General features: G+C 35.3%; 1 protein-coding gene and 1 long non-coding RNA gene across 2 annotated transcripts in view; one reads left to right on the forward strand and one right to left on the reverse strand.

The window, feature by feature from the left end:
- Nucleotides 1-21,410, forward strand: part of LOC136030382 (E3 ubiquitin-protein ligase ARK2C-like) — a 99,698-nt gene that overhangs the window by 26,232 nt on the left and 52,056 nt on the right. The window contains exons 5-6 of the mRNA XM_065709309.1: nt 1,563-1,627; nt 4,555-4,795. Of these exons, the coding sequence (XP_065565381.1) occupies nt 1,563-1,627; nt 4,555-4,672 (183 nt within the window). The 3' untranslated portion in view covers nt 4,673-4,795. Of the gene's footprint in view, nt 1-1,562; nt 1,628-4,554 lie in introns of the transcript that reaches the window.
- The window catches only part of LOC136030383 (uncharacterized), a 43,939-nt gene that overhangs the window by 5,971 nt on the left and 16,558 nt on the right, over nt 1-21,410 (reverse strand). Inside the window, exon 2 of the long non-coding RNA XR_010618269.1 lies at nt 7,831-8,120. This is a non-coding gene — a long non-coding RNA (uncharacterized LOC136030383). The remainder of the gene's footprint in view (nt 1-7,830; nt 8,121-21,410) is intronic.

The raw sequence follows: 21,410 nt of genomic DNA on the forward strand, positions 1-21,410 counted from the left end.
TTGATCGTATGAGATATGCATTGCGGCATATATGTATATCCCTGAATGCAGAGGGGATCCATTAATAAAAGATAGTCAGGGAACAAGTCACAAATGGAAAAAAAGAGTCTTATTCCTCCCTCATTCAAAACCTTTCAGGCTTTTGTTTCTCGAAATGATGAATTGAATGCAACAGTTTTTTTTTTACTTATTATTTTTAGCCTTATGTATGAGAAAGGCGCGTATTGTTTTTGTTCTTTTGGATTCTGTTTACTTTTTCACTATCGACAACCTCCAAAAAGCTAGGGCTCTTGAGCAAAACAGCCGTCAAAATGTTTTAAACAATTTTAGAGTAGGAAATATTGTCCAGCCATTAATGTTCAGCCCTTTTGTTTCAATTCTATTTACCTATTTTAGTTTTGATTATCTTTTGCTTTAATACTTATGAATTCAATTGAGCGTTTCAGCTGACATGCCATGTGTACTTTCTCTGTCTTGATCTGTGCTTATTTCAATGACTCGTTCCCTGAGTGAGCCGGATAAGCAGTCCCTTGGGAATGAGAACGCAGGGCTAGATTATAATTGTCACCATGGCTGTGTTTATTTCTGGAACTATATAACATTTGGCAACTTTTTTGGGTGCAGGAACAAATTACTCACTCGATCATGTGTTGTATCGAATGTCGTAAAGTTAAGCATGAGAATGCGGGAATCGGTGATTGGAAACAATAAATTCCAATGCCTAAAACAGAAACATAGCATCACGAAGAAAGGGGGACAGATTACCAAAGATCGTCCTTTTCGGCCAAACGAAAAGCAGGTCATCCCCGAATGGGGTGGAAAGAAGTAGTAAGAAAAGATTTAAAGGACATTGGGACTTCTTGGGAGGGCGTAAAGAGGGAACTTTTGAATAGATTGGGATGGAGGAGCAGCTTTCGGGGCTGTGTTTGCCTCTGCCGGCTTTTTGCTGCGCTGAGTTGTTAGTAGTAGTAGTATGTCGGAATTAGAAATACAGAAATAAATTAGCTACAATTAAAACTTTGTAATTATCTATAGTTGTAAATAAGTGATTTAAATAATGTGAAATGTTAATTAATTGCATGTCTAGCTTTTTACCAAGCTCTAATGTTGAATATTCTATTTGTAGTAGCATATCTAATAGTAGTATATTGGAATTGGAAATACAGAAATAAATTAGCTACAATTAAAACTTTATAATTTATCTGTAGTTGTAAATAAGTGATTTCAATAATATGAAATGTTAATTAATTGCATGTCTAGCTTTTTACCAAGCTCTAATGTTGAATATTCTATTTCTATATTCCATTTTCAATTCTATCCCTTTTTCACCATCACCGGATACTCTTTTTGGTAACAAGGGCTTCTTAGTATGTGTTATCCCCATAAGCCCTTAAATTCGACAATTAACATTAAATAACAGGGTTAGTCGTGATAATCTTGATCGAGTAGGCTACTGTTTCAAAAAAATAACTTTCTGATTATAAAGTTCAATAAAAACGAAAAAAGCCTTGCGAAAGTTCCGATGAGCCGTAGACTTTTTTAACTTCTTCATTATCTTTCAGGTATCGGATGATACTGAGGAATGCACAATTTGTCTTTTTGATTTTGAAGAAGAACAAGATGTTAGGTATGTTATTTTCTTTCTAAGACTTTTATTAATATGGTTGTATTTCATTTCTGCCTTTGCAAACACTTCTATGCCTTGCTCTATCCAGTTTTAGTGATTACAGAAAGCTTTTTTAACTTTTTTGTTTCGAGAAATCCTAGAAAACCATGTTTCAAAACTCGACCACACTCGTAACCTTGTTGCAATCACTCCATCACGAATTTAAGCTCTGATTCAGTTTCTGAAGAGTAGAAAAGCACCAGGGTCTGATGGTCTTCAGCGTGAACATTTGATTCATGGAGCCCCTAAACTATTTGAACACCTTGCAAAATTGTTTCAGGCATTGGTTGCTCAACAATATGTACCAGATGCATTGTGTGAAGGTATTGTAACGTGTGTCCCAAAGAAAAATAAAGATCCAAACTTATGTGATTCATATAGACCAATTATAGTATGCTCAGTTTTAGAAAAACTATTTGAAAAGATATTATATAGAGAAATTAGTTATAAGTGTGACCACGAGGACCAACAGTTTGGGTTTCGTGAAGGTTTTCGTGTCCAAAATCCCCACGCAGCTTTTCTTGTGATTTTTTAACGTCATACTACTACTAACTACTACTACTAATAACTCACTGCAGCACCAAGTTGCCTGAGGCCAACACAGCTACGCACGCTCCTCCTCCAACCATTCAAAAAAGAATCCTTACGTTTGTGCTATTGACATATCTAAAGTCTTTGATAAGATTCTACATTCCCAAGGGATTTTATCTCTACTAAGAAGTGGTGTGGACCCTTTCATGTGTCCATGTCTGTGGACATGGTATCGAAAAGCATCAATTCGCCTGCGAGTAGGAGGCCATGTGAGTAACCGTATTAATGTTCGTCGTGGAGTAAAACCAGGTTCAGTGCTTAATGTCCTGTGATTTTTAATAGTTCTATTCGTTCGGCTACTCGCCATTTACCGCCATATCTAATTGAGCCATATGTAGATGCAAGCCATTTGTCATATGTGGATGATATTTTTTTCTGTCTGATGACCTCCAAAGGTTACAGAAAGCTGTAAACAGTGTTTGCGCTACTTTAAACGGAATCGAACTTTCAGTTGCCACTTCTAAAGCAGAACTTCTTGTTCTTGATTCGGGTTCCCAACAATCCCCAAATGCGGCTATTCAAGTTGGTCCTACTACTGTATTTGCGTCTTCTTCACTCAAGTATCTTGGTCTCCCATTTGGGAGTTCGATTAAAGCTACTAGAACACTTATTATAAACTCGCTGAAGGAGAAACTGAGAAAATCATATGGGTTGCTTGCTAGGGTAAAAGGCCAATTTGACAAACGAACACTGGGTCGGCTTTACAATTCATTTCTTGCGCCGCATGTATTTTTCCTGATACCAGTGTGGCGATTATTTTCTCAAAGGAAGCGTAAACAGATCTGTTCAGCAGTTTTTGGTTTTGCAAATATTTTCTATGTATACCCATTTGAATACGAAACTGTTACATTTCTAGGCGCTATGGGGTGATTGAAATATGTAAAAAAAAAATAGATATACTCTCCACCAAATTCTGAGTTGCGACAGAATTGTTGATTTTCCTCTTGCGTGCATTCTGAACTAAATATATATCACTAGTGTTCGACCTATAGTTCATTTTTATCTCTTTTTGTGTTTTTACGTGTGTGTTTTTCGCTTTTCTATTTTTCTTTCTTCATTAACTCCTCTATGATGCTTTTTTTGTACAGAGGGTGTCTAAACTATTATTATAGACAAAGCATTTAATGCTAAATTACAGACAACATTTATTTTTGCGAATACCCTGCCCATTTTCTTCCATGCCGTCAGGAAAGATTTCCTAACATGTATAAAGCAGGGAAAACTGACTTTGTAGCTCCTCATTTCTAATAGCTCCGTTGATTGTCGTCATTCACGTTCAATACGTAGTGGTTGTTACCGGATCGCGTGTGCAGTGTCTTTTCTATGTTATTTGGTATCTTTTCGGATAGTAAATCTATGGCCTCCAGTCACCTTTTTAGGGCTATAGTGTCAAGGTGACTTTTTAATATTCGGTTTGTTTTATTTTTTTCAAGTTCTTTTTTTTTACTTCTGTAATTTTGTAATTTTTTGCTGTAATAATTTTTTACCGAGAAAGCTGGTTGTGGTTAAATGTTTATTGGCTATTTTTGTTATGGTCATTTTTTTTTCAGTTTTTTTTCTGGGGAGATTGTATATTGATCACATATTGTAATACCATCGAAGATTTGAAGGGAAGTAAAATTTCTAGTATCTATTTGTAATAAAAAAAAGAAAAGAAAAGAAAAGAAATCATTTTACAGTGGAGAACCGATTTCTTGCATTCTTTAGGACAAAAGAACGATTTGGCTAAAATGTTATGGAGTGTAAAATCTGAAACGGAAAATCGGTTAAAGCTATGTATACATAGTCTCCCAATCTCATATGTCATACTGCCATCTTTATAAATTAAACGATGGTTAAATTAAATGCTGTCAACCTTGTAAGTTAAACGATGGGTTAGTATTTAGAACTTTTTTTCTAAATTAATAAGAATAACTAAGTATTAGGGCGAGGTCGATGGGTTTTCTTTTTTGGGAAGGGGCGTGCGCATAAAGCTTCAAAAAATATTTTAGGGCTCAATTTTCCATCTTTGTTCCAACTTCCTTTTTCATTGCAAAATACAAGAAAATATGGTGGATATGCTCTCTTCTTTGTTTCTGAATAATGTGTATACTTGTGTAATATATTCTCTGTAAAAAAAAACCCTTGGTAATATATTTGTACATAGATTAGCTCTTGTTATTTTTATATACAAGCCTTGCCACAGACTTAATAAAAGAATAAAAGATCTGCTTCTTTCATAAATACCTTCTTTTTAAGTAACAGTAAATATTGCTGTTGAAGTAAATTACTAATATAAATGCTACTCTTTTTTCCAGACGTTTGCCTTGTATGCATATTTATCATATTCCCTGTGTTGACCGGTGGCTGGCAAGCAATAAGCGATGTCCGATTTGCCGTGTCGATATTGAAACGGAGCCAACCTTTGAATCTTGACCCTGGGGCGTTAATTGTAATCTCCTATAATGTGTTTTCGTAAAGCTTATATTCTGAAAATTAGAGTCGCCTGTGCCTTTTTGTTTTCCTTTGTTTAGAAGCGATAAAAACGTGTGTATGCTATTTTATCCTTTTTAAAGTTTTTCGTTTTATTTCTAAGAAAAAAATATTTGCTTGTTTGATTTGTAAAATTTATTACGTAGCCCGAGTAAACAATTGAAGATGTATTAGCTACCTTGCTTTGCACTGACATTAAATTTTAGTAAATATAACGTTATTAAGAAAAAAAAAATAGAGAGAAAATATACTATCTGTAATTAGGCTATCCATAAGCAAAAAAGTCGCTACATAAAAAGAATGTCGGGCAAATGTAACTACAACCTATTGTCAAAGCATGTTAGGCTTCTTCCACAACAACTAAAATTATTAGGACAAGCGAAGTTTAATTGTAAAATGAAAATAAAAAATTAGATGGTAGACGTCCTCCGGGATAAATAAAATCCGGGACAATAAAAAAAAAAACTTTATAACAAAATAAAAAAAGAAACGTTACGGATTATAATTTGGTCATGAAAAGATCCAAATCAAAAGTCATCACAGAAAAATAGTTCGGACAAATGTGGTTTCAAGCTATTATCAAAGAATGTTAGGCTGCCTTCTGGACAAATAAAATTGAGAATAAATAAGATCTAGGACGGATTAAATTTTATTGCTAAAATAAAAATTTCACGTGCATTTATTCTCGTACTTACCAAATCGATTGACAAAGGTTGATAGTAGACTGCCTCCAGGACAGATAAAATTTAAGATGAATAAAATCTATGGCAAATGAAAATTAGACGTCTATGACTTTTTATACTTGATTAAATGAAAAAAAAACAACTTTTTTAAATGAAAGTAAGGAGCGACATTAAAACTTAAAACGAACAGAAATTACTCCGTATATGAAAGGGACTTTTCCTTCTCAACGCCCCGCTCTTTACGCTAAAGTTTGACTCTTTCTCTTAACTCTACATTTTAAAACAGTAAAAAATTTTAGCATAAAGAGCGGGGCGTTGTGAAGGAAAAGCCCCTTTCATATACGGAGTAATTTCTGTTCGTTTTAAGTTTTAATGTCGCTCCTTGCTTTCATTTAAAAAACTAGTTTTTTTTTATTTAATACCCTACTAGGGCCATTTGTCTCTTTTTAATAGTGAAGGTGTTGAAAAATATTTAAGCAAGATCACAGATACAAAGAGTTTGCTTGCATAAAAGGTATGATATCACTCGTTTAACTGGCGAATACCTCTACAAAAGAAACCATAGGTTTTACATTGTCTCAACTGGATCAAAATTTGTTTACAACATTTGTTTGCAAATTTTGTTATATTATACAATGGTAAAAAAAAGGTCGGTAAATTTGGTCTCTTTTTCTGACGTGAAATACTTTTTAGCAATAATTTAAATAAATTGCCAAAATCTGTTATAAAAATAAATAAATGGGATTAAAGCACACTTTTAATACGGATGCATAGCATAGTAGTAAGGATATATCAGCTTTTATGCCGATCACATTTAGGGCTATCCCTTTGAGTTTCAAGCCAATTGGAAAGAAGACCCTTTTCGGCCCTTTTTCAGGCCGTATTTTTGAGGGAAGCAGTATTTTTTTTTGTGACTTTCATTAAGATTCTATGACTTTTAAGGGTGTTTAGGTCTTAGGTGCTTAGGTCTAACGGAAAAAAAAGGGGGGGGGGTGGAAATTAACTAAAAGAAAAAACAGTTATTTTTAAAATTAAACAAAAAAAACACCAATAAATGCACACTCGTTTTTTTCTGTGTGTTATTTTAAAAAACAACTGTTATTTTTATATTTATTTTTTTACTTCTTTTGTTGTTGTGGTAAAATGTTCCCGGACGTGGGGACGAAATATTTGGAATTTCTTTTAATTAAAGTGTTGTTTTTTTTTTCAGTGCTTTGTTGAAATTAAAACCGGTTTTTATCGCTTAATTTTTCGTAAGAGGTTAAGATTCTTCTGCAGATGCAAATTACAGTGTTTTGACTGTCTAATATCTTAGGAATGGTATTAAGAGTATTTCCTCCCATCTTTGGTGAAAAAAAACAACAAAACAGTTCTTAGTCGCTTGCTAAAAAAATGAATTTATTACGGAGCTGGTGTGCTGCACAATAAAAGTTACTAAAGTGATTTGTTTTAAATCTCCGCAGACTTTTCAAATGGTTATGAATTTTCATGTAATTAAAAGGTTTAGGGTATAGTCACAACAAAAACTATTTAAATGGGATAGGGGGTTCATGAAGACTGTTACAATTTAGGAGTGAAAAATGTAAACGATGTGACTTATTGACTGGGAAACTCCTCTGGCAATTTGTTAAGTGGAAAAATCGAGATTAATTTCCATGAAACTGTTGATGGGGTTTGATACTTCGTATAATTTGACAAACTATAGACACCATTTTTTAAGCATCTTCCTATCAAACCTGTGGTATCATTAAATAATAAACATTTGAAATTTTTTGTGCGGAATTTTGTCTACATGCGGTAAGGAAAATTCTGAGTTAAAGTTTAGTGTACTGAATGGTAAAAATTCCATAAAACAACTGAATTAAAATTTATGCACTGGTTGTATTTTTAAACAGTAAGGAATTATAGATGTGCAACCATATTCAAAAGGATGATCCAAACACAAAGCCAAAAAACTCCTCTTAGTACGTATATCAAAAACAATCTATAAAGAAGTTGTCAAAGGTATTAAAAATTAGTTGGACCTGGTGTTTTTTACTTCTTTTTTTCCCGATTAGACGTTATTCGAGTTTATCTGATATAAAAAGAAAATCCCCCCGTAGTTTATAATGTTTATCATTTAATAGCAAAATCAAAACCGAGAGTCAATTTGTTTGGTTTTATTCCCATTTATGAGAATTTAAAAAAATGTTTACTAAATTTGACCCAAGAAATTAAACTTAATAAAATTTCGTTGCCATTTTAATCTATCAGCTTTGACAACCACCCGACACACTTTCCTTCAAAGAGCCGATCGAATTCCAGAAATTAATAGCTCCAAGCTATGAAACTTTAATTTTATTTTTCAGCGTAAGTTTTTAGCTTCTCGACTATAGAAACTTCCGCTTGGTTTCCCTTTTGGGGCAGTAAGGAAATTACCATTCAACCTCCAAGTCATGCAGATTCCGGTTCCAGTGGAGGGGGCACCTGCATTCAGAAATCTCGTGTACCAGGTGGTGCGTGCCAAACGTGGTGGAAACTATACCAAGTACATCGGAAGCTCTGCTAAGCGTCGCAAAGACTGTACCAAGCGCGGCGGTAACTGTACCATGTCCAACGAAAACTGTGTCGAGCATGGCGGAAATTCTACCAAGTGGGGTGGAAATGTGTAGCATACGTTAAGTTTTCACATGTACAACAAGTGACAGAAATTGGGTGCACTCTCAGTTCTAGAAGGAAAAACTCTTATTTTGTTTAAATTTGAATTGTCACCATTAGTCAAGTCAAGACAGGCGATACGGGACCCCAGAGATCCGGCACAAAAATTTAAATAAAATAAATAAAAGAAAGAAAGAAAAGTGACACCCCCCTCTTACAACCAATAAAAAATAATATATTATGCGACATATTTCTTTTCTAACCAATTCGAACATACAAATAAACTAATTTCAAAAAATCAATTCATAAACATAATACAAGGAAAAAGAAATGAAAGTGACAAATTTTCATTCTTACCTATTTGCCTATATTACCTATTTGCTAAGTGATCTAAAATTGGTTTTCCCTGAAAAGTTGACATTTTTGTACATCAATGTGTGTACACATAGCTGACCGTTTAGTTGAATTATTATTATTACAGATAATCTAGGATATGAGCTTAAAAGGGTGTCAACAGGATACCGTTATTACGTGGAATATTTTCAAAAGTTTTCTGAACCTCGGTTCTATTTCAACATTCTAGCAGTATACCACGTAGTTGATCTTCCCATTCCCAAGACTTCGTAAACACTGAAATTATCTCACAGGCTTTCCTCCAATTGTTCTATAATTCTCCCACTTAAAAAAAAAAAAAGCTAAACTTTTTATCAAAAATATTGGCATAATGTTTTGCATGCCGTTGAGTTTGGATACATCCTTAGGAGAATTAATCAGATAGTTTAGTATTTCTCCGCCCCCCCCCCCAAAAAAAAAGAATGTTATCCTAGTGTTTTTCCAAATTCTATCTAAAAATAATTTCTAACATTACTGTTTTTGATTCTGATTTCGAAATAAAACACTTTAAAAGTTTTAAATAAACTATCCAGTTCTCAGTTTTACAAAGGTGAATGAGTCATTCAGAATTAATTAGGCGTAAAAGCAAGGTATGTGTAACTTGCACAATAAAAGCAGTTTTTCTGCTTAATGTCTTATATGCTAATATGCCAAAAACATGACTTCATTTTCCAGGTGCCAAACCAAATTACGGAAGTAAATTGCTTTAACAAAGCAACATATATTTACATATTTTTTTATATTCTGGAGGGTGGAGAATCAGCCCTCGCCCCTCTGGGTAAGATTTTGAACAGTGAAATTGTAAAGCTAAGACCCCTTTATAACTCTGAAAGTTGTCTTAGATGTGACACTGGTATATATGTTTTTCGAGGGAGGGTCCCCCCTTTCCAGAACCAGTTAAAATCTGTCAAGCGTGGCAAAAACTATGCTATGTGAGTAAGAATCTGTACGAAGCGTGGTGGAAACCGTGCCCAGCGTGGCAGAACTGTGCGACAGACAAGGCATTCTGTGATGTACACCTTGGGCGAAATGGATGGCCACAGATTGTTTTTTAACGTGATTCGAAAAATCATAGGTGCAACACTGAATAGGTATTTAATTGCAAGTTCCATCAAAAAGCCTTTTGCATTCGGATTTTAACAACTCATTTTGTTTTTCATTATCGGGCAAGCGAGGAATAAGAATTGACCTGCTCTGCTAAGGTCAGCTTTCCCTTTTAAAAGCAGAAAGAAATCTGGGGTGGACAGAAAAAATAAAGCATAAAATAGGATTGATTGGCCCTGATACTTTTACGCAATACGCAATAATATGCAGGAAAGTCTTTTAGGCCGACTTTACACACGTTGGATTGGAATCCACTTGAATGCAATTGGGAGGCTCTGCCCTCAATTAAAGATAAGTCTTTTGCTCTGTTTTTCAACTTCTAAAAATAAGATACTGTTAATGATGCAGCGTTTCAAGCAGTTTGATGTTGCGCTAGCTAAATTCAAGAACTACCCTCTATGGCCTGTGAGAACTTTCCAAATAAGAAAGGATTCGCACGGAAAGCCCACTTATCTGGTCTTTTGTTACGGTAGCCATGATGAATTTAGGTTAATAGATGCGAATCTTCAAGAATACAACCCTAAAACGATAGATTCATCCATGCCTGCTGTCAAAAAAGGAATTGTGGGACTTGATAATACCCATGAAATTTATGAAGCTCTTTCTAAGACTTTTTTTGCCCTGAAAGCAAGTGATAAATTAGGGTGTAACTCAGTTTCTTTAAGTATCACCACAATTTATGACAAATTAGTTGCAACTGAAGCCCAACTGGAGAAGACAAGAAGTGATGTGCTGGAAAATATTACAAAGAAAGTGACTAAAAAGTTCAAAGATCCAAGGTCACTGAAAGAGGCTAGTGAACTGATAGTTAGCCTGGTTTATGATTCAATCACGCTCGAGTTTAATCCAAAGTTTGCAAAAATTGAGCAGACCCTAAGTAGTCTGAGGACTCAAATTGAAAATTTGGAAGAGAGGATTAGTAGAATAGAATTTTTTTAGAGAGAGAGAGAGATTTGCTTTTGTTCGAGATTTCATTTACTCTCGCTGCGTCTATATTGGATGATATAATGATCTGACCTTTTCTCCTTGAACAGGTTTTGTCGGCACAAATAGCAACTGATATTGAACCTTATTAAATAAAAAAAAAACTAATTTTTTTAGCTGAAAGTAAGTAGCGATATTAAAACTTAAAAAGAACAAGAAATTACTCCGTATATGAAATGAGTTGTCCCCTCCGCAATCCCTCGCTCTTTACGCTAAAGCTTTTAATTGATTTAAAAAGTAGAATTGAGGCAAAGAGTCAAACTTTAGCGTAAAGAGCGAGGGATTGCGGAGGGGACAACTCATTTCATATACGGAGTAATTTCTGTTCGTTTTAAGTTTTAATGTCGCTCCTTACTTCAGCTAAAAAAATTAGTTTTTTTTTTATTTAATTTCTGAACGTTTTTGAATTAATGCATGTTTGGTTTTGGCTCTCCACACATAAATTATCAAAATAAAATTTGTATATCAATTCTTTTTTTGGCTAAATGGCTTTCTCTTAGTTTTGATCTGACGATTTTGAGAAATAAGGGGTGGAGAAGGAGGCCTAGTTGCCCTCCAATTTTTCGGTTACTTAAAAAGGCAACTAGAACTTTTAATTTTTAACGAACGTTTTTATTAGTAAAAAATATACGTAACTTGAGAATTAACTTACGTAACAAACTTTCATAACGTTATATTTTATTATGTATACGAGGGGGTTTGTACCCTCGTTAATACCTCGCTCTTTACACTAAATCGTAAGTTTTGTCTCAATTCTTTAAGAATGACCCCTGAATCAGAAAGGCCGTAGAATAAATAGTTGAAATTACTAAAAATACTTCAGCATAAAGAGCAAGGTATTTATCTCCTCCTAAATACCTCGCTCTTTATGCTAAAGTATTTTTAGAACCCCTCATATGCGTAATAATCTGTTCGTTTTAAATTTCAATGCTACTTCTTCCTTTCATTTGAGAAAACATTTTCATGTTTATTTTTCATTGTTTTCTTATAGTAATGGTAGAGAATCCTGCGCCCTTGTCATTGACTTTTTCTTCCCCCATGACAGATTCCTCCAAGGAAAGATCCTCCAACATAGCCCCCTCTCCTCAGCCCAACCCCCAAACAAAATAAAATCCCCCTGAAAACGTCTGTACACTTCCCAATAACCATTACTATATGTAAACACTGGTCAAAGTTTGTAACTTGCAGCCCCTCCCCCAGGGATTGTGGGGGAGTAAGTCATCCCCAAAGACATAGTTACTATGGTTTTGACCATGCTGAACAAATTGGCTATCTAAAAATTTTGATCCGTTGACTTTGAGAAACAAATGAGCGTGGGAGGGGGCCTAGATGCCCTCCAATTTTTTTGGTCACTTAAAAATGGCACTAAAACTTTTCATTTCCGTTATAATGAGCCCTCTTGCGACATTCTAGGACCACTTGGTCGATACAATGACCCCTGGGAAAAAAACAAACAAACACGCACCCGTGATTTGTCTTCTGGCAAAAAATACAAAATTCCACATTTTTGTAGATAGGAGCTTGAAACTTCTACAGTAGGGTTCTTTGATACGCTGAATCTGATGGTGGCATTTTCGTTAAGATCCTACGACTTTTAGGGGGTGTTTCCCCCTATTTTCTTAAATAAGGCAAATTTTCTCAGGCTCGTAACTAAACTAGATGAAACCTATATATTTAAAATCAGCATTAAAATGCGGTTCTTTTGATGTAGCTATCGATATCAAAATTCAATTTTTTAGAGTTTGGTTACTATTGAGCCGGGTCGCTCCTTACTACAGTTCGTTACCACGAACTGTTTGGCAAATCCATTTCCGTGTGTCGGTAGCAACGTTTAACTCAATTAGAAGCATTAATTCCTGCAATTCATAAAACAAAGAATGTTGAAAATTTGAGCATTGAGAATAGTGGTGTTGGAGTGCTTTTGAGACTCGGTGAAGAACGTACTCATGGAGATATAATCTGGCTCCAAGTTTGTTGTACTTTGTAACAAATTTAAATTATTATTTGTGTAAAAATTTTTGCGTAATTAAGAACTGCCATTTTCGTAAAGTAAGGAGGTATGGTTGTGTAATTAATTATCCCACTTAGTCATCGCATTTGTAATTTAGAGGAATAAATATTAAAATAGCAATATTATAATGCTGTTCTTCTACAAATATAATATAGTGTTTGCTTGCCAAATTTTCTTGGTTTTGCCATTAATAATTGTTTTAAGGTCAATGTCCCTATGAACATGTAGTGCTGATGAAGTACTTTGACGCTAAAACATCAAAAATGAATATGATTTTAGCAAACAATTATTAGGCTTTATAATTGCTCCATATGATGGCCTCATATACTGTATTTGTTTCAAAACTATAAATAGAACATAATTTGTCTTAATTTATAGCAACTAAATTTTTTGTTTGATCTGGGAATTTGTCCAAACAGCATATTTCTCTGCTTCTTAAACTATGTGTCCGCAAAAGGTACTTGGAGTTCCCTTTGAATAATTAAGAAAAGTTTGGAGCACATTTTACACTGGTTTTCTCAGCCTAGAGTGTCGTTGCCCCTTAGAAGATCACAATCCCATAGCCATAGACATGGGTTTTTTTTTTCAGTGCTTCTACTTTGTTCCTATCAGATTTGAAACCGGTCTATTTAAAAAGTCAAAAATTTCCGACACCCGACCAGAGAAATCTGACTTTATTCCGTTGCATAAATTTTTTTTTTCACTTGAAAAGATTTTACATTGTCTGTTCTACGGCTCCTTCTCCCTCAATACTAACATATATATGTTTACCATTCAGAAAGAAAATAAAATCGCACCTTATTTAGTCTCTCTTTTATTCTTTTCATCTCATATATTTTTAAAAATTCATAGAAATTTATTGAAAAAAATTCCTTTTTTTTCCTCAAATAAAAAACCAACTTTCATAATTGTTTCTTTTTTAACTGTACTTTATTAACTACACTGAACGCACTCTTCTCCTGTCGTGTTGGCTTTTGCAAATTCGAGTAGATTTAAGAGGGGAGTATCGACTTCTAGATTATGGAACACATGTCTCTTCTTTTTCATGCTAGACTTTGCCTGCATAATTGAGGTAAGGGTCACACTTTTGAGTGAGTTTCTATGATCTATTTTAACATCTTTCAAGGCCGAAAAGAATCGTTCCACAACAACACTCAAAAATGGTAAGGTCAGAAGGTACTGGACAATACCTACTATTTTAAAGAATCTCTGGGTGCCATTTAGAGTTTTTATCGAAGCCACATGTCGCCAAAAGTTGCAGACATCTATCACATTTGGAAGAGCAAAAAGCAGTATATTCCGCCATTCTTCTACACTCTTTCTTCCGCATTACGACGGTGTACTATATCTCTGTAGAATCTTTTGCAGAACTCCAATTGCACCTTTGTCCGAATCTTTCGTAGGGTCAAGGATTTCGAACAACGTAGACGTAGACAGTCTGCAAATGAGAATGGCTGCTTGATTGCTTCACCGCCTCCACATATAACTTACGAGCACATTCATAGATGACTTTTATTTCACGTTGTCTGCTTTTGTACTTGGATTTGACTGCAAGGTGTGAATAGACTCGTGAGCTGCCATCCCCAAGTACTAATGTTCAGCTGGAAGGTATTCACTTGCTTTGTCAGAGTCGAATTAATGTTCAATTTTATCAGATATATCTCCACCTCTACTTGATTTTTCTGAAACGAAAGTTTTTTACCGTGGAAAAAAAGATTAAAATTTGTAAACAGTTTCAGCACATAGGATTTGAAATAAGAGCTCTGAGACATGCGTTCCTTCTAAATATCGAATTTCATTAAGATCCAGTCACCTGTTCTTAAGATAAAAATTCCTCAATTTTTTTAATTTTTCCAAATCAACATCCCCCAGCTCCTTCAAAGTGAACAGATCCGTTCCAATTATGTCAATCACGTATCTATAGCTTGTGCTTAGTCTTCCCATCAAGTTTCTTTCCGATCTCTCCACTAAGGGTTTTCCAAGATTTCTGTTTCCCCCCTCCAACCCTCTATGTCCCCGGATCCGATTGGAATTGAAAATGGAGCATCTGAGGCATAAGATCCTTCTATATATCAAGTTTAATTAAGATCCGATCACCCATTCGTAAGATAAAGATACCTCAATTTTCACGTTTTCCAAGAATTCCGGTTTCCCCCTCCAGCTCCCCCCAGTGTCACCGGATCTGGTCGGGATTTAAAATAAGAGCTCTAAAATACAAGATCCTTCTAAATATCAAATTTCATTAAGATGTGATCACCCGTTCGTAAGTTACAAATACCTCATTTTTTTCTAATTTTCCAAATTACTCCCTCCCCCCTTAACTCCACCAAAGAAGGCGGATCCAGTCTGGTATTGTCAGTCACGTATCTTGGACATGTTTTTATTCTTCCCACCAAGTTTCATCCTAATCTCTCCGCTTTAAGTGTTTTCCAAGATTTCCCCCCCCCCCCAATAACGCTGGATCCAGTCGGGATTTAAAATGAGAAATTTGAGTTACGAGGTCCTTCTAAATATGAAATTTCATCAAGATACGATCACACCTTTGTAAGTTAAAAATACCTTATTTTTTTCTAATTTTTCAGAGTTAACCCTCCCCCCCAACTCCCCCAAATAGAGCAGATCCGTTCAGGTTATGTCAATCACGTATCTAGGACTTCTGCTTATTTTCACCACCATATTTCGTCCCGATCTCTCCACTCTAAGTGTTTTCAATATTTTAGGTCCCCCCCCCCAACTCCCCCATATGTCACCGGATCCAGAGCGGATCCGTTCCGGTTATGTCAGTCACGTATCTTAGACTTTTTTTATTCTTCCCATCAATTTGCATTCTGATCTCTCCGCTTTAAGTGTTTCCAAGATTTCCGGTCCCCCCCAACTCCCCGCCCCCCTTAATGACGCTGGATCCAGTCGGGATTTAAAGTAAGAGATCTGAGTTACGAGGTCCTTCTAAATATGAAATTTCATTAAAATCCTATCACTCCTTCGCAAGTTAAAAATACCTGATTTTTTGTAATTTTTCAGGATTAACCCTCCCCCAAACAGAGCAGATCCGTCGGGATTTAAGATAAGAGCTCTGAGACACGATATCCTTCCAAACATCAAATTTCAGTAAGATCCCATCACCTGTTCGTAGATTAAAAATATTTCATTTTTCTATTTTTCCGAATTAACCGACCCTCCCCCCCAGTTGGTCAAATCGAAAAAAACACTATTTCTAATTTAATCTGGTTCGGCCCCTGATACACCTGTTAAATTTTATCGTCCTAGCTTACCTGGAAGTGCCTAAAGTAGCAAAACCGGGACCGACAGAATTTGCGATCGCTATATGTCGCTTGCTTAATACCAATTGCCATAAAAATAAAAACTAACACAATTAAATTCAGAAAAATGTCACTTGTTTTTTGTTGTTTTTTTTTTACTGAAAATCTCACACAACTCCGACGTATGAGCGATTATTTTTTTCCTGACAAGAAGGCCAAATATCTGACAAAGTCGCAAAGATCCGACATGGTGGAAGCACTGCTTTTTTCAGAGACTTAGATCAGACTCTTATTGCTATACTAATATTGCCAATTACCCTGATTTTGCTTGTTATTACATTAATAAAATGCCAAAAGAGGCCAAACGCTAGATGGTGTTAATGATTTTTTGTTTGTCGGCGCAAGGGCCAGTGTCCACACTTATGCATTGTCTGTGCTCTTTGGAAATGACGTTAACATTCCATACAGAAGCTTTCTTTTTTTTTCGATTTTTAGTACTTTAGAAAGAAAAAAATATTGTCACCGTGAACACCATTTCACAAATTTAATAAAATTTGGTAAGATTGGAAGTAAACTATTTTCTGGACAATACAAATTTCAAGTAAAATTATTACAACTAATCACAACAATAAGCTTGTAACTGCACTAAAATATAGGTATTTTGCTGTGATAATTAATAAAATCCAGCTTTTAGTTTACTATATATCCGCGTAAAATTACTCAGTAATCTTTACAGAGCTCTTAGTTGCGAGCCATGGAACTTTATGAACTATGCAGTGCTTCCACTTTTTTTTCTGAAAATCAGTAACGACTCCAAAAAAGTCGGGAGATTATCGGGAGTTTTTTTTTAAGTCGGGGAAAAAATCAGGAGGTTTTAAACAGCTGTTTTGTCTCACATACCAGTTGTATTGGTGGTAAAAATGTCAGTAATCAAACAGTTCGTGGTAACGAACTGTAGTAAGGAGCGACCCGGCTCAATAGTAACCAAAACTCTAAAAAATGGAATTTTGATACCAATACCTACATCAAAAGAATCGCATTTTAATGCTGATTTTAAATATATAAGTTTCATCAAGTTTAGTCTTACCCATCAAAAGTTACGAGCCGACTTACGACTTGCTCCCCCAAAGTTCCCGTGGGAGGGGCAAAAAGTTACAAACTTTGACCAGTGCTTACATATAGTAATGGTTATTGGGAAGTGTACAGGCGTTTTCAGGAGGATTGTTTTTGGTTGGGGGAGGGGTTAAGAAGAGGGGGATATGCTGGGGGAACTTTCCATCGAGAATTTGTCATGGGGGAAGAAAATCTCCATGAAGGGAGCGCAGGATTTACTAGCATTATTTAGAAAAAACAATGAAAAAGTAAATATGAAAAAGTTCTTTCAGCTGGAAGTAAGGAGCAGCATTAAAACTTAAAACAAACAGAAATTATTACCCATTTGAGGGGCTCAGCTCCTCCTAATACCTCGCTCTTTACTCTAAAGTATTTTTAGTAATTTCAACTATTTATTCTACGGCTTTTGTGATTCTGGGGTCATTCTTAATGAACTGGGACAAAATTTAAGCTTTAGTGTAAAGAGCGAGGTTCTGACAAGGGGGCGAACCCCCTCATATATGTAATAAAAATATGAGAATACAAAAGTTCTTTACGTAAGCTAATTTATAAGTTACGTAAATCTTTTACTAATAAAAATATTCGTAAAAAATTAAAAATTCTAGTTGCCTTTTTAATTAACCAAAAAATCGGAGGGCAACTAGGTTTCCTCCCCCGCTCTTTTTTTTCTCAAAATCATTCGATCAAAATTATGAGAAAGCCATTTAGCCAAAAAAAAAAAAAAAAAAAAAAAAAAAAAATGCAAATTTTGTTTTAATTATTCCTCTGCGGAGAGCCAAAATCAAAACATGCATTGATTCAAAAACGTTCAGAAATTAAATAAAAAAAACAAGTTTTTTTAACTGAAAGTAAGGAGCAACATTAAAACTTAAAACGACCAGAAATTACTTCGTATATGAAAGAGGCTGCTTCCTCATCAACGCCCCGCTCTTTACGCTAAAGTTTTTTACTGTTTTAAAAAGAAGAATTGAGAGAAAGAGTCAAACTTTAGCGTAAAGAGCGAGGCGTTGATGAGGAAGCAGCCTCTTCCATATACGAAGTAATTTCTGGTCGTTTTAAGTTTTAATGTCGCTCCTTACTTTCAGTTAAAAAAACTTGTTTTTTTTATTTAATAGAGAGACAGAACAAAGTAGAATCGAAAATATGTTTTAGAGTCTTAAGTCCGGTCTTCACCTCCCGGAACTTCCGAAATCTGGGCTTCCAGATTATTCTTTGACGTCTTCTTCTTCTTGCATCTCGAATATGAACCGGTCCGAAAGTATATCAAAATCATCCGGAAAAAGGGGCTTTTGAACTTCCAGATTTCCGGAATTTTGAAGTATCGCAGAAGAAATTCAAAAAAAAATCTCGGAAAATCTGGGAACCCAGATTCCGGAAGGTGAAGACTTATTATTACTCCAAAATCAGCTATCAACAAGGAACAATGTTTCTTTCTTACAAAACTTATGCAAACTAAATGGTTTTATTGAGAGTCATCTAAAACTACTTGTTCACATAATTATAACTAGAATTACGAATACGAGTAACAGAACTCAGGCAGAATTTTCACTAGATCACACTGCAGCTAATCCTGATCGTCAACGGTACTGTTTGCTTTTTCTGGGGCCAGACGAGCTCGCGCTAAAGAAGCCGATTTCAAGATAGCGGCACTAGCTTCAGTAGTGGTTGCGGAAGCAACTACGCCTTTCAGTAGCTGCCTCATGCTCCCATCTACGACCAGAGACTGAGGTGTCACCTTAAGCCTACTCATACCAAGTTTAGTCTGAAGCGTTGAACTAATCGTAACTGTCGACAGGCAGTTACGTTTGTCTGTTTTGACGTCCTTCAAAGTACTAAACAGTCTCTCCGCTATTACGTTCGAAAACGGTAGAGCGTACAGGTACTCAACGACAAGCCTCAGGTTACCAAACTTTGGCTTGCCGTTAGAGTATTTCTGGGCAAATATAAGCTTCCAGTTACTGAGAGCGAACTGGCATCTTCGCCATTTGGCTGTCTTACAGAGCTCTGCTCTCTCCACTCTCTGTCTATCAGACTTTTGGACCAGGAGGATAAGCTATATTTCTCCAAAAATGGTGCCAGGCTAGGAGGATTCAGATCCTGGGCCTGAACAGGGTCAAGTAGTTCTGAGAAGGCGAAAATGTTCGAGTAGAACGAGAAGCGGTTTTTAATCTGGACCACCACTTCCTTGTAAAATTCTCTCGCGGTAAATAAACCTTGCCAACTTCGTCGGGATTGGCACTTCGTCCATCAAATATTTTCTGACTCATAAAAATATAACAAAAATGGATATAAGCACATTTTTGTCGTTATTAGTTGTTTTTTTGTTTGTGTGAACCCCCCACCCCACCCTCGGAAAAATTCATGTTTTATCTAATGTTTTAACACAGTAGCTTAAAACATTTTCTTTGGAAAACTACTCCGATTAGCCCAAAGCTATTCTGAGTTACTTATTAGAAGGGGCTTCCGAAGTTTGGAAGAACATTTCGCTGTAAGAATTGGCCTTTTGTCGAGTTGTGAGCTTAGGCCGAAGTCCCCTTTCCTGAAATAAATGAGAATGGGAGTCAAAATACGAGCAAATCCATCTTGGAACATCAATTTTTTTATAAGGATTCTGACATGTATTGTTCTGCTATCCCTTGTCTTTAGATTTTCGACATAAAACGGTTTGGCTATCAGTCGATAAATGAGACTCAGCTCTATCAACCTGTCGAATTACGTTAGTCAGCACCAAAAGGAAATTTTTTTGCCCCTAGACTGTTCGTTCGTGTATTAATACGTGAAAACATCGATTTTCTAATACATTTTTTTTTTAATTATGAAAATTTTAAAGCCGGGGCATATTTTCGTCAGTGTTGCCATTGTCTTAATTGGCAGTGTATTGTCTTAAGTAAAAGTTTCGCCGGTTTACAATATAAACAAGATAGTTACACTATATTAATCACTATAAATAAGATAGTCAAAATAATATATATTGAATGATATATATATATATATTATATATATATATATATATATATATATATATATATATATATATATATATATATATATATATATATATATATATATATATATATATATATATATATATATATATATATATATATATATATATATCCGTATCCAGGGTAGGTTTTAGGGTTTGAACCCCCCCCCCCCCCCGAAATGTTTTCTGACTCGTAGAAACATAAAAAAATGGATATTCTAAGTTGATTCTTTTTGGCCAACACTGATCACTTTAAATTTTCTTCATTTTTTCAAATAATTCGACTTCTCGCTCGGTATATTCAATTTTGGCTTTAAGTGTATAGTTTTATGTATATAGTCTTCAGTAACTCATTAACTACATTTACTTTTTTTTCACTTTGCCCTATTGTCTCAATAATTCTATGCATTTTTTTCCTTGTTTAATTATCTTTTCATAGCCATCTAATTACTCTACCTTTCTATACTGAACTATTTATTCTGGCTGCATACCAACAAGTTAATTTTAATCATATGTTTGTTTACATCCTATGACACATGTGATCTTCTCTCAGCCAAAGATAGCAACACGTTGTCATTGTAATCACGTGTTTTTGTTTGTCAATGAGTTTATTATTTCCTTGTATTCAAATTTATTTTGCATACAAAACACTTTATTTGTCTTGCACTTTAAAGAGGGGTTTATTCCGGATTTTTTAATGGCACATGGTATTAACCAAGTGACATATAGCAATCTACAATTCTGTCGGTCTGTCTGTCTGTCTGTCGGTCTGTATGTCTGTCGGTCTGTAGGTCCCGGTTTTGCTACTTTAGGCACTTCCAGGTAAGCTAGGACGATGAAATTTGGCAAGCGTATCAGGGACTGGACCAGATTAAATTAGAAATAGTCGTTTTCCCGAGTTGACCATCTGGGGGGGGGGAGTGGGGGGCCGGTTAATTCGCAAAAATTAGAAAAAATGAAGTATTTTTAACTTATGAGTGGGTAATTGGATCTTCATGAAATTTGATGTTTGGAATGATATTGTGTCTCAGAGCTCTTATTTTAAATCCCGACCGGATCTGATGACATTGGGGGGGGAGTTGGAGGGGGAAACCTAAAATCCCGGTTTTGCTACTTTAGGCACTTCCAGGTAAGCTAGGAAGATGAAATTTGGCAAGAGTATCAGGGACCGGACCAGATTAAATTAGAAATAATCGTTTTCCCGACTTGACAATCTGGGGGGGGGGATGAGGGGCCAGTTAATTCAGAAAAAATAGAAAAAATGAAGTATTTTTAACTTATGAGCGGGTGATTGGATCTTAATGAAATTTGATGTTTGAAATGATATTGTGTCTCAGAGCTCTTATTTTAAATTCCGACCGGATCTGATGACATTGGGGGGATTTGGAAGGGGGAGGAACCTAAAATCTTGGAAAACACTTGGAGTGGAGGGATCGGGATGAAACTTGATGGGAAAAATAAGCGCAAGTCCCAGATACATGATTGAAATAATCGGAACTGATTCGCTCTC

This window comes from Artemia franciscana, chromosome 8 (genome assembly GCF_032884065.1).
Source record: "Artemia franciscana chromosome 8, ASM3288406v1, whole genome shotgun sequence".
Classification (NCBI taxonomy): domain Eukaryota; kingdom Metazoa; phylum Arthropoda; class Branchiopoda; order Anostraca; family Artemiidae; genus Artemia; species Artemia franciscana.